This window comes from Schistocerca serialis, chromosome 4 (genome assembly GCF_023864345.2).
Source record: "Schistocerca serialis cubense isolate TAMUIC-IGC-003099 chromosome 4, iqSchSeri2.2, whole genome shotgun sequence".
NCBI lineage: Eukaryota > Metazoa > Arthropoda > Insecta > Orthoptera > Acrididae > Schistocerca > Schistocerca serialis.
Window position 1 is genome coordinate 783,929,632 of NC_064641.1, and position 12,337 is coordinate 783,941,968.

The following is a 12,337-nucleotide window of genomic DNA, read 5'->3' on the forward strand; positions in this document are numbered from 1 at the left end:
CAGAACCGCACGACTGCTACGGTCGCAGGTTCGAATCCTGCCTCGGGCATGGATGTGTATGATGTCCTTAGGTTAGTAAGGTTTAAGTAGTTCTAAGTTCCTCCGATATTAAGCCCCATAGTGCTCAGAGCCATTTGAACCTATAAATGTTCGTTTGTCCTGTATGCATTTGTACACCACTCAAGCAACTGTAATGAATCTGTGATGAGCTTCTTTCCCTTCACTCACAAAGATCCCTGAATTATATTTACATGCAGACCTACATGGGATGAATGAAAGAATTTTTGTTATCTGGACAATCATCTTTGGAGCATCATGTCCTGTTAAAGACATGCTGCTGGATGTAATCTTTTGAATGGCAAAAGAGAGAATTACCATGCACAGACACTTTAATTCGGTTGGTTCAAGTCACACCACATCAGATTGCTCAAGACATCTCACCAGAAATACCAGATGCCTACACTGGTCCAGACTTACTTTAATTTATCACCAAAAACATGATTCATGGTTCAGGTGGCTTATTTAACAACAGTTCACCATGCTGATTGGAAATGCAAAAGACAATTTCCAAGATACTTTCCAAGACTTACCACTGAAATGACGGATATCCACTGTATTGTCAACAGTGAACTGACGATGGCAGTGGATCTATCACTTTAAAAGTACAAAACAATGATATTGGAGTGAATAATCATTGGGCTGTACTGTATTCACCATTACTCTTGAAAACATACAAAGCACATATTAGTGTTGAGAATCACAATTCGGTGAAATTGATTGAGTAGATTTCAAAATATGTGAGTGAAGGAAGCTATCTGGCAGTTTTGAAGTAGGAATTGCAACAGCATCCGTCAGTAAGATCAACCAATAACAACTGGGATGCTATGTTATTAGCATCAGTGGAGCGGTATAACATAGTTTATCATTTCCAATCCATGAAGAACTTCCAAAGGTTGATCTGTTGGCTGTGAACCTTGAAAATGGACAGCACATGCACTTCACAACAGAAAATGCTAATGCAAGAGCATGGACGTCACTGCCAACAATGTTAACTGCATTTTTCTCATTGTGCAGGAATTATATGTTTGCTAATACACTACATAACTCTGAAGTGTCAATGTACTATGCATGGACTGCATCATTGAACAACTTTCAAAGTCACAAACAAGGTAAAGGATTTGTGGGATGTCCCAATTTATATTTGACCAACATATTAGGCCATTTGCACAGTATTCACCTGAAATGGTACAGAATCCTTTCACATTTACTTGCAATTACTGTTAATCAGTGTATGTTAGCCAACGTCCTTCTAATAATTGAGAGCAGTAAATTGTTAGGTATGTGCCACTTATTGTGAAGCTTTCCAAGAGTTAAATCTTCTTGAAAATGTGCACATTAGGAGACTTCACTTGCTGATACATTGAATACTGCTCAATCAGAGCAAGTACAGACATCATTTGCAGTTGCATTGACAGTGTGCTTCCCATTCGATCCAAAAGGTATTTGGGAAAAATAGAAAGACTACATGAGTGAAAATATCCTACATGGTTTCTGTGGTACAAATCAGAATCTGAGCTTTTGAGCACACACAGATCATTATATCATTATATAATGAGGCTTTGTTTGTGATTGAGGACATGTGCATGGAATATCTAACAAAACACTGGTACACTTGTGAATGGCTGTGCTGAATAACTCTCCAAATGACCTTTTTGATTGTGATTTACAATGAGAAACACACTTTGATGTCAATGAATTGGGTACACTTGTTCAAACATATCTTCCAAAGAATGCATATCATATGACAGAATTATGCATGCAATTACAGGCCAAAGTGGCCGACTGTTTTTTCTAAATGTGCCCAGAGGCACACTCCAAACTTTTATCTTTTAATTTATTTTTTTAACCATATGATCACAAAAAAAATATTGCACTGACACCCACATCATCTGGAATTGCAGCATCTCTTTTGAATGGTGGCCAAATAGAGGATGTAGCACTGAAATTGCTGTTGAAGATGCAAATCATTGAGAAACCAACATGTAATAGGTTGCAGTATTCCTAATCATGTCAACTCATTGATGGGTGATATACTATGTTGCACAAAAATACGTTGGAAGAGCTTCGTCATACATTCAAAGATTTAAGAGTAAATGAACAGCTCTTTGGTGTTGAGGGAACTCGGATGACCCAACAGTATGTCATGGACATCCCATGTCTTCAGGTGCTCTGTCTCATGGACATTATCAGGGTGCCAATTTTCATCAGGACGGTGCTCTTCCACATATGGCATGTGTGTCTATGAATTGTGTGAATAATGCTGAGTTATTCACATGGGGCCAGCAAGATCCTCATATCTGTCCCAGATAAAACGTTTAGGACCAACTCTGTCCCAGTGCTAGTATCCAAGGTATCAAGGACTCTTACAGCATTTGTGGACCAGCCTGTCTCAGAAGAGGATACAATTTTTTTATGAAAGGACTTCCAACTGAATTAGTGCTTCCATCCAGGCCTGAGGGTGGTGCAATGTCATACTGATACATGGGCTCATACTGCCATGATCTTTGTAAAGTTCACTCCATATTGTTGTTTTTGAAATAACACCACATACCCTCTCAATGTTTTTGACAATGTTGACTGGAATACTCTCTTTCAAATTCTAAAGGTGGCATGGGTAAAATACAGGGAGCGAAAGGCTATTTACAACTTGTACAGAAACCAGATGGCAGTTATAAGAGTTGAGGGACATGAAAGGGAAGCAGTGGTTGGGAAGGGAGTAAGACAGGGTTGTAGCCTCTCCCCGATGTTATTCAATCTCTATATTGAGCAAGCAGTAAAGGAAACAAAAGAAAAATTTGGAGTAGGTATTAAAATCTATGGAGAAGAAATAAAAACTTTGAGGTTCGCCGATGACATTGTAATTCTGTCAGAGACAGCAAAGGACTTGGAAGAGCAGTTGAACGGAATGGATGGTGTCTTGAAGGGAGGATATAAAATGAACATCAACAAAAGCAAAACGAGGATAATGGAATGTAGTCGAGTTAAGTCGGGTGATGCTGAGGGTATTAGATTAGGAAATGAGACACTTAAAGTAGTAAAGGAGTTTTGCTATTTGGGGAGCAAAATAACTGATGATGGACGAAGTAGAGAGGATATAAAATGTAGACTGGCAATGGCAAGGAAAGCGTTTCTGAAGAAGAGAAATTTGTTAACATCGAGTATAGATTTAAGTGTCAGGAAGTTATTTCTGAAAGTATTTGTATGGAGTGTAGCCATGTATGGAAGTGAAACATGGACGGTAAATAGTTTGGACAAGAAGAGAATAGAAGCTTTTGAAATGTGGTGCTACAGAAGAATGCTGAAGATTAGATGGGTAGATCACATAACTAATGAGGATGCATGCTTCCCTTTTTCGTCAGGCAGTGTAATTATTTATTTTATTTTATTTTTTTATTGATACTTGTCATATAGAAAAATGTTTTGTAAGTATTTCCTAAAGAGTATTTTATTTGTGATTCTGATGATGGTACTTGTTACCAAAAGTTGTAATCATTTTGCAAAGTAAAAGTACAACTGTAGATTTAAGTAAATAAAAAAATATTCTTATTGGGTTTGTCGTTCTTCCAAGCAACAGAGTGCATTGAATGCCCTTTGAAATCTTGTGCAGTAAGCTTTCTTTGATCCCTGTTTCTACTGCACATGTTTCAGATTGAAAAAAATTTCCTTTATTTACTTATTTTAACACTAATTGCCTACCTTCCCCAAAAATGGTGCAGGCAGTAAATATTCTACTTTCAATGGAGACAATTTTTCTTTCTTATTGAGATGAAGACAGTGAATCATAAAATCCCACAAGCCAGACCATTTTACCCCTTAAATGACAGGAGGAGTCAGTCCTACTCTGTGTTAACCTGACTCTTAGAGCTATTAAATTAGGACTGCTTACAATACCTCAAAACCAAAACAAACTCAACAGCTTTACTGTTCATTGCTGAAGGTATTGTTAATCAAGACATTATTGATTCTGTCGCCCTAATCCATGTATTATTTCCTGCCTGGCACCTTATCACAATATGATTCTTTTCTTGAAAATTCTTTCATAAAGAACCTTTATCCTCTACCACTTGGCTAAGACAATTACTTTTCTTGAAGAAGTATGGAATTCAGCACTATTTTCTTAATTCTTTCTGCTCACACCTCTTCCCTGACTAGTACATAACTACAGATCTTTTGTCCTCTTTCCTACTGCCTCTAACATCAGTGGTTTTCACGTGCTAAAATTTAATTTAATCTAATAATTTCTTCTAACAAGTAAAATATTTGAAACTGTTGCTGCCACTACATGACAAGTCTCAAGCATCCGTCTTTGCTTCCATTTGATCTTGAAAGCAATTTGCAAAGACATTGATTGAGACCAGACTAAGATATGAAATATATTACACACTGTTAAAAACAGTGTAAGTCTCCAAGTATCCAGTGTTTATAGTAAGTCCTGGTAATGTGTCAGCATGTACATAATCTAAATGATTCGCTCTGTCACTGAGTGTTGTTTTTGAGCAGGTGCAACAGGAGCTTGAGAAGTCAGTCATGGCTGAACATTGCTTGGAGAGTGGGCAAAAGATAAAATTTGAAAAGATGAATGTCTTGGCTCATGCATCATCTTTTGAGTACTCCATTATAAAGAAGGTGACCAAGATTAGAATAAACTGCAACAATTTCAACCAAGATCAGGAGTACACATTTAATGAGCTACAGGGCAGATTTTAAACACCAAGCAGAAATTAGTATGAGCGCTTGATACTTATAGGGAGTGGGAGCTGCAGTTTCAGACCTGAGTCCAGCCCCTTGCAGCATCTGATATCACAGAATCCCATGACAGTTCACAGCTGTCAAGAGTTTACCGACTCGCCTTCTCATGTAATGTCATTTCATCCCATCTCTGTAAGGTTCCAGACACTGCTACAGCACTTACGTTAGCAGAACTCTGCCCATGTTTCTATCTGATGACTATGACAGAGACAGGTGTCAGATTGAGAATTTATTTGAAGTGCTGTGACTTGGAAATGGAAAAGGTTTTTCAGCATTCTACATAGACTTTACTCTGAGCATATCATCTATTTGGAAGGATGGTCACTGATAAAGTGTGGCCAAGGCCAACTAGACACCACGTTTCAAGGCCTGCTGCACTCCGTAAGGTAGTTTACTTCACCAGGTTTTCTCAGTTACATAGGTGCAAACTCAACCCAGATACACTGGTCCCATTCTGTGATAGTCTCTGTATCTTCTCACTTACCTTCTCCCTTTTGTACCTGTCACATTCCACCTGCTTTCATGCTGCTACCTGTATCTTTAATTTCCTCTCACACCCTTCCTGTCTGTCTTCTACTCCAGACCAGTTCACTCCCTGAAACATTATCTCTCTCTCTCTCTCTCCCTCCCTCCCTCCCTCCCTCCCTCCCTCCCTCCCTCCCCCCCCCCCCCCCTCTCTCTCTCTCTAAAACATATTACAGTTTTATTTTTTGAGGGTCGATAACAATTTGTTTATTAAACTACTAACTGAGGTGCATTTGCATTTGAAATTTATCTTACTTTTTTGTCAGAATATTTTGCTTGTGCACACATTTCATGAGGATGTTCTTCCTCAACTTCTTTTGTTACCCTCACTTTGAAGCTACATAATTTCCAGATATTGTACACATTTAAATATTGTACAGTTCTAATAGACACATAGCCATAACTAGAATTAATGAAGTATTTGTATGGTAACTGCAGATAGCATGACTTCACAAATAAAACACGATGTGGTGTCTGATGATAAAATCTCTATGTATAGAATACAGATTTAAGAGAGAGAGAAAATGAAATACTTATGACTTCTTCCAAATTATTGGTAGTTAGCACTGAAATACTTGTGCAGAGAATAAAGTGAAGCCAAACATATGACATAAAGTGATGTTACCTCTCTACTGCATCTGCACTGTGGATACTGTTTAGTGTTGAGAATTTCCTGTTGGCTGTCAATTGTAGTAACAGAAGTCTTATAGAATTTCCCATTCCTAAAAGTTTGCTTAGGCAAATTAATCTGCTTCTTACCCAGCTGCTGAATTGAAAATCAAAACCTTTTAAACCAAAACAAAGTGAGTTATGTTATTACATTCAGTTTCAGTAGATACTCAACTAATGGTGTTGAACTTTTATTGCAGGTAGAAATCTGGGTCTTCAGGTGGAAAACACTGTATCTTCACTGCCACAGCAACACACACCTAGTGATGACAGTATTGAAATTATCGATTAGTTGTTTTAAACTAAGATGATTGTGTGTACTTCTATTTGTGTACAAAACTTTTTGTTATACAGTAACTATTATTTATCTGAATTTAGTTTGTACATAAAGGTATAATTTTTTTACATGTGTTTTAAAAAAAATTATTTATGGATTAAATGTGGCTTCTTATGTATTGTTCAGTTATTGATACACTAGGTCATGAAATTTGATTCTGTAATAACAGTCTCTGGTGTGAAGTATTCGTTGTTTCTCTTGAGAATCACATTTGTTATAGTGTTGCGCAAGAATTGCTGTATGGTTGTTTTCTTTGGGTGATGAGAAAATTTGACACACTAAAACAGTCATTGCATTCCTATTCCCCATTGAATTTACAATATTGGTTGTACAAATGTATGTTGTTTTTCTTTGGGTAGATGAGAAAATTTGACACTCTAAAACAGTCATTGCATTCCTATTCTCCATTGAATGTACAATATTGGGTGTACATATGTATTGGTTATCTGAAATACATGAGAAAATGTGTAATTTTGTTTGTGTGTGTATAAATTTATTGGCTATATGAAATAAATTAGAAAATGTGTAATTTTGTGTTTGTAAGTGAGAAACTATCTGTAATATTCGTAAGTTCAGTTTTAATAAATTATCCACAATGTTGTGAATGTGTATGTACCGTGGAGTGAACATTTTATTATGAATACACACCTAGAGGCTGGTAGAGAGGCAGTAAGTGAGAAGAAGAAAGTTAAAGAACAGTACAGATACTGTGTTTTCAAACAGTAATCCAAATAGGTTACTCTCAGAGTATGCTGGTGTAATAGCCCTATACTTGACAGTCATATACAACTGCTCACTCAATGATGGGTCAGCACCTAAACAATGGAAAGTTGCACAGGTCACACCAATACTTCAGAAAGCAAATAGGAGTAATAATCAGAATTACAGTCTCATATCACTGATGTCCCCCCCAAGAACCATGGACCTTGCCGTTGGTGGGGAGGCTTGCGTGCCTCAGCGATACAGATATGATACTGTGTGAAGAGTTTGACAGAGCACTGAAAGACCTGAGTCGAAACAAGGCCCCGGAAGTAGACAACATTCCATTAGAACTACTGACGGCCTTGGGAGAGCCAGTCCTGACAAAACTCTAACATCTGGTGAGCAAGATGTATGAAACAGGCGAAATACCCTCAAACTTCAAGAAGAATATAATAATTCCAATCCCAAAGAAAGCGGGTGCTGACAGATGTGAAAATTACCGAACTTCTTTACAGACGAATGGAAAAACTGGTAGAAGCCGACCTCGGGGAAGATCACTTTGGTTTCCGTAGAAATATTGGAACACGTGAGGCAATACTGACCTTACGACTTATCTTAGAAGCTAGATTAAGGAAAGGCAAACCTACGTTTCTAGCATTTGTAGACTTAGAGAAAGCTTTTGACAATGTTGACTGGAATACTCTCTTTCAAATTCTGAAGGTGGCATGGGTAAAATACAGGGAGCAAAAGGCTATTTACAATTTGTACAGAAACCAGATGGCAGTTATAAGAGTCGAGGGACATGAAAGGGAAGCAGTGGTTGGGAAGGGAGTGAGACAGGGTTGTAGCCTCTCCCCGATGTTATTCAATCTGTATATTGAGCAAGCAGTGAAGGAAACAAAAGAAAAATTCGGAGTAGGTATTAAAATCCATGGAGAAGAAATAAAAACTTTGAGGTTCGCCGATGACATTGTAATTCTGTCAGAGACAGCAAAGGACTTAGAAGAGCAATTGAACGGAATGGATAGTGTCTTGAAAGGAGGATATAAGATGAACATCAACAAAAGCAAAACAAGGATAATGGAATGTAGTCGAATTAAGTCAGGTGATGTTGAGGGAATCAGATTAAGAAATGAGACACTTAAAGTAGTAGAGTTTTGCTATTTGGGGAGCAAAATAACTGACGATGGTCGAAGTAGAGAGGATATAAAATGTAAACTGGTAATGGCAAGGAAAGCGTTTCTGAAGAAGAGAAATTTGTTAACATAGAGTATAGATTTAAGTGTCAGGAAGTCGTTTCTGAAAGTATTTGTATGGAGTGTAGCCATGTATGGAAGTGAAACATGGATGATAACTAGTTTGGTCAAGAAGAGAATAGAAGCTTTCGAAATTTGGTGCTACAGAAGAATGCTGAAGAAAAGATGGGTAGATCATATAACTAATGAGGAGGTATTGAATAGGATTGGGGAGAAGAGGAGTTTGTGGCACAACTTGACTAGAAGAAGGGATCGGTTGGTAGGACATGTTCTGAGGCATAATGGGGTCACCAATTTAGTATTGGAGGGCAGCGTAGAGGGTAAAAATTGTAGAGGGAGACCAAGAGATGAATACGCAATGCAGATTCAGAAGGATGTAGGTTGCAGTAGGTACTGGGAGATGAAGAAGCTTGCACAGGATAGAGTAGCATGGAGAGCTGCATCAAACCAGTCTCAGGACTGAAGACCACAACAACATCACTGATGTTGATTGGCAGTAGTAGTATTTTGGAACATATACAGGATGACTCAAAAAGAAAGAGCAGATTTCAGTTGTTTATTAAAGACATACTATGAAAGATAGAAACACATTGAACATGTCTCTTGGATAGAGGAAGGTTCAGAGTTTTATGTTCACACAGACACTATAACATACACTTACCAAGAGCACCATGCATTGCTCGAGAAACATCAAAACAGTTGTCCATTTCAATCTACAAACAAAGCAACTGGTCCGTGTTATTAAATTGACAGCTTCAACAATTCAATTTCTCAGCTCTCTGAAGAGTAGCTGTCATAGGTGGCAAAGACTCTTGTCTTTTATATACAGTACAACTACAGAAAAAACCACAAGGTGTGAGGTTTGGTGCCGTGGGAGGCCAAAGCAGGGAAAAAGATCTTCACAACCTCTTCCAATACAATTGGTGTTGGTAAGATAGTGTTGCTTCTCAAGAATACATGAAAATTAAATCATTGGAATCTTTGTGAAGCTGGAGAAACAACCAATTTTGCAGCATGTCCAGATATGACATTCCTGTCACAGTTTCCTCCACAAAAAAAGAAGGGTCCATAAACTTTTGAAGAGAAAATGCAGAAAACACATTCAGTGTCGGTGCATTTCTTTCACGTATAATGACAATACCAGGATTTTGTGACCTCCAAATCCTTACATTATGGTGCTTTGCTTTACCCCTTTAGATCAAACACTGATTTGTCAAAAAAGATGAGTCATTCAGAAAAAAGTGTCCTGACATATTGTGGAAAATTGAAATGCAAAATTTGTACCTTCTGTTATGGTTGCCAGGGCGCAGTTGCTGCAGTATTTGCAATTTGTAAGACTTCATATGCAGGTGCTGTTTCAGAACATGCCACACTGTTTGAGGAAATCGAAGTTCTTGACCTGCCTATCTTTTGGACTTCTGAGGGGTCTGTGTGAACGCATCTCGGATACACGCGACATTGTCATCAGACTTATGTGGTCAACCAGTTCTTTTCCCTTTCCGTAGTGAACTAGTTTACAAGAATTTTGTATGCCAGTCATAAATATGATTTGTAGAAGCGGCTTTGTACTGAATGGATGGCAGAATGCACCTTGCACAGTGCAGTTGAAGAATGGATTGCCTTTGCGCAAATTCCAACACACAAAATAGTTCTCTTGTAGTGTAGTTGCCATGTTTCTACAAACAAACAGCAGCACAGCTGTGTCAAAATTGTAAACCATACACTATCCAATGACGTGTTTTTCTATCTTTTATAGTTTGTCTGTGATAAACAGTGGAAATCTATTCTTTCTTTTTGATTCATCCTGTACTGTGTTTGAATATCATGAATTTCCTTGAAGAAAATGATTTATTAACACACAGTCAGCATAAATTCAGAAAATATTGTTCTTGTCAACCACAACTAGCTTCTTATTTACAGAAAGTAATCGGTAGGGCCTGGATTTTAATGATCCAGAAAACGCCAAGACGCGTGCATTTATGACCTAAAATGATATTAAAAAATACAGTATGACTATATACAAGTCATTCTTGTTGATTTTTTTTTATACACCCTGTCACAAAATTCACTTCTGAACAAACTGTGGGTATAGTGCTTATTTTTTGCTGTGTTTGAAAGTAACTGTCACATATTTTTGAAATGTGTGCATGTGCCTGAAAAATCACAAAGTACACTTAAAACAGTAACACATATCCATACAGTTAAACCATGCGCTTAACTACTACACACGACTTTAAAATAATCCAAAGTATTTAACATGTGGTGCATTTTCAGGTTTTCAGTTGTCAAAGAACTATGGGTGTTGCTGAGGATAATTCTGTAACTGGAAAAGCTCTTCTCCACATCACAGGATGCTGCAGGAGCCTGTTTGAAGGCAGTGATGTCACTGAACACCAGCTTTGGGTCATTGTCTTCAAATGTTGTATTTGTAGAAAGACTAACACTAATTTTGCACATTGTAGACTGTCCAGAATTCCACTGGAGAACACTTTGCAATTTTTTGATCACTTTGTCAGCCACATGATCCTGAACTCAATGCAACTCATTCTGCACATGTCACGCAATAGCCAGGACAACACATAGTTGAGGACCAGCAGCTTCCAGTCATGTGAAGGCTTTTGATACCACTTGAAAATTGGCATTGATATATACGAAGTTTCCAGACAAGCTGTCTGTTGAGACCTCTTTCATAGTTTTGATAGCACTTGATACATCACTATCAAACTCACAAAAGGTTGTCTTTATTTTGTTGTAATAAAACATTACCCACAGTTAAAATCCTCATATCATCCATGCAGTCGGGCAGCGAGCATGGTGTTTGTTGTCAGCTTGCATGGATGATATGAGGATTTTAACTTTGCGCTTTTTATCATTTGTTTGCATTTTACCACATGTGTGCATTTTATCGACTGGATCTTTATCAAAACATGTATACAAACGCTAATAAATCAATCAAGAAGGCTAGGAATGTGTTTCAGCTAGATAGAGCAGGTGAGCAGTTATTAACATCTCACTTAGATGGTGAACTGGCTTTACTTAGTTCCAGTAAGACAGATGTAGTGGATTTATAGGCAAAGTTTAAGCAGATTGTAAATTGTGGTCTGGAGAGTTATGTGTGTAGTAAGTGGATAATGAATGGAAAAGACTCAATACAGTTTAATAACAAAATTTGGCAGGTGCTGAGGAAGCAGAGGCTGTTGCACTCTCAGCTCAAAAGAGAATGCATAAGTCGTGACAGGTGGAGGTTAGTAGAGGAGATTCATATGTCTGTGAAAAGGTCTATGCATGAAGCATACAGCAACTACAAATGTCAAACCTTAGGAAAAGATCTGACTGCGAACCTGAGAAAATTCTTATTGTACGTAAAATTGCAAAGTGGGAATAAGGCTTCCTTCCAGTCCTTTGTTGATCAGTAGGGTGTGACAGTTGAAGATAGCAAAACAAAAGCTGAACTTTTAATTTCATGTTCTATAAATTGTTCACACAGGAGGATCAACAAACATACAGTCATTTGACCATTGGACAGCCTCCTGTGTGAATGACATAGTAATAAGCATAATTGACATTGAGAAACAACTGAAGGATTTGAAAACAAATAAATCACCGTGTCCGGATGGAATCCCAGTTCGATTTTACAGAGAGTACTCTATGGTATTGGCAGCTTGCATTTATCATGAATCTCTCGGCAAGCACAAAGTCCCAAGTGACTGGAAAAAAGTGCAGGTGACTCCAGTATATAAGAAAGGATCTGCAAAATTACAGACCAACACCCCTAACTTTGGTTCGATGCAGAATCCCTGAATGTATTCTCAGTTGGAACATAATAAACTTTCTTGAGACTGAGAAACTTATGCCCATAAATGAACAAATTTTAAGAAAGCATCACTCATGTGAAACTCAGCAACTCAGCTTGCCTTTTCTCACATAATATACTGAGAACTATAGATGAAGGGCAGCAGGCAGATTGCATATTTGTACATTTTCAGAAAGCACTTGACACAGTGCCCCATTGCAGGCTGTTAATGAAGGTACAGGCATA

At 37.8% G+C, this 12,337-nt stretch overlaps 1 protein-coding gene across 2 annotated transcripts in view; it reads left to right on the forward strand.

Annotated features, from left to right (window-relative positions):
* The window catches only part of LOC126473359 (transcriptional regulator ATRX homolog), a 479,699-nt gene extending 472,764 nt beyond the window's left edge, over positions 1-6,935 (forward strand). For both annotated transcript variants that reach the window (XM_050100365.1, XM_050100366.1), the window contains one exon: positions 6,204-6,935. In XM_050100365.1, the coding sequence (XP_049956322.1) occupies positions 6,204-6,295 (92 nt within the window). In that variant the 3' untranslated portion in view covers positions 6,296-6,935. The remainder of the gene's footprint in view (positions 1-6,203) is intronic.
* The last annotated feature ends 5,402 nt before the right edge of the window (positions 6,936-12,337 follow it).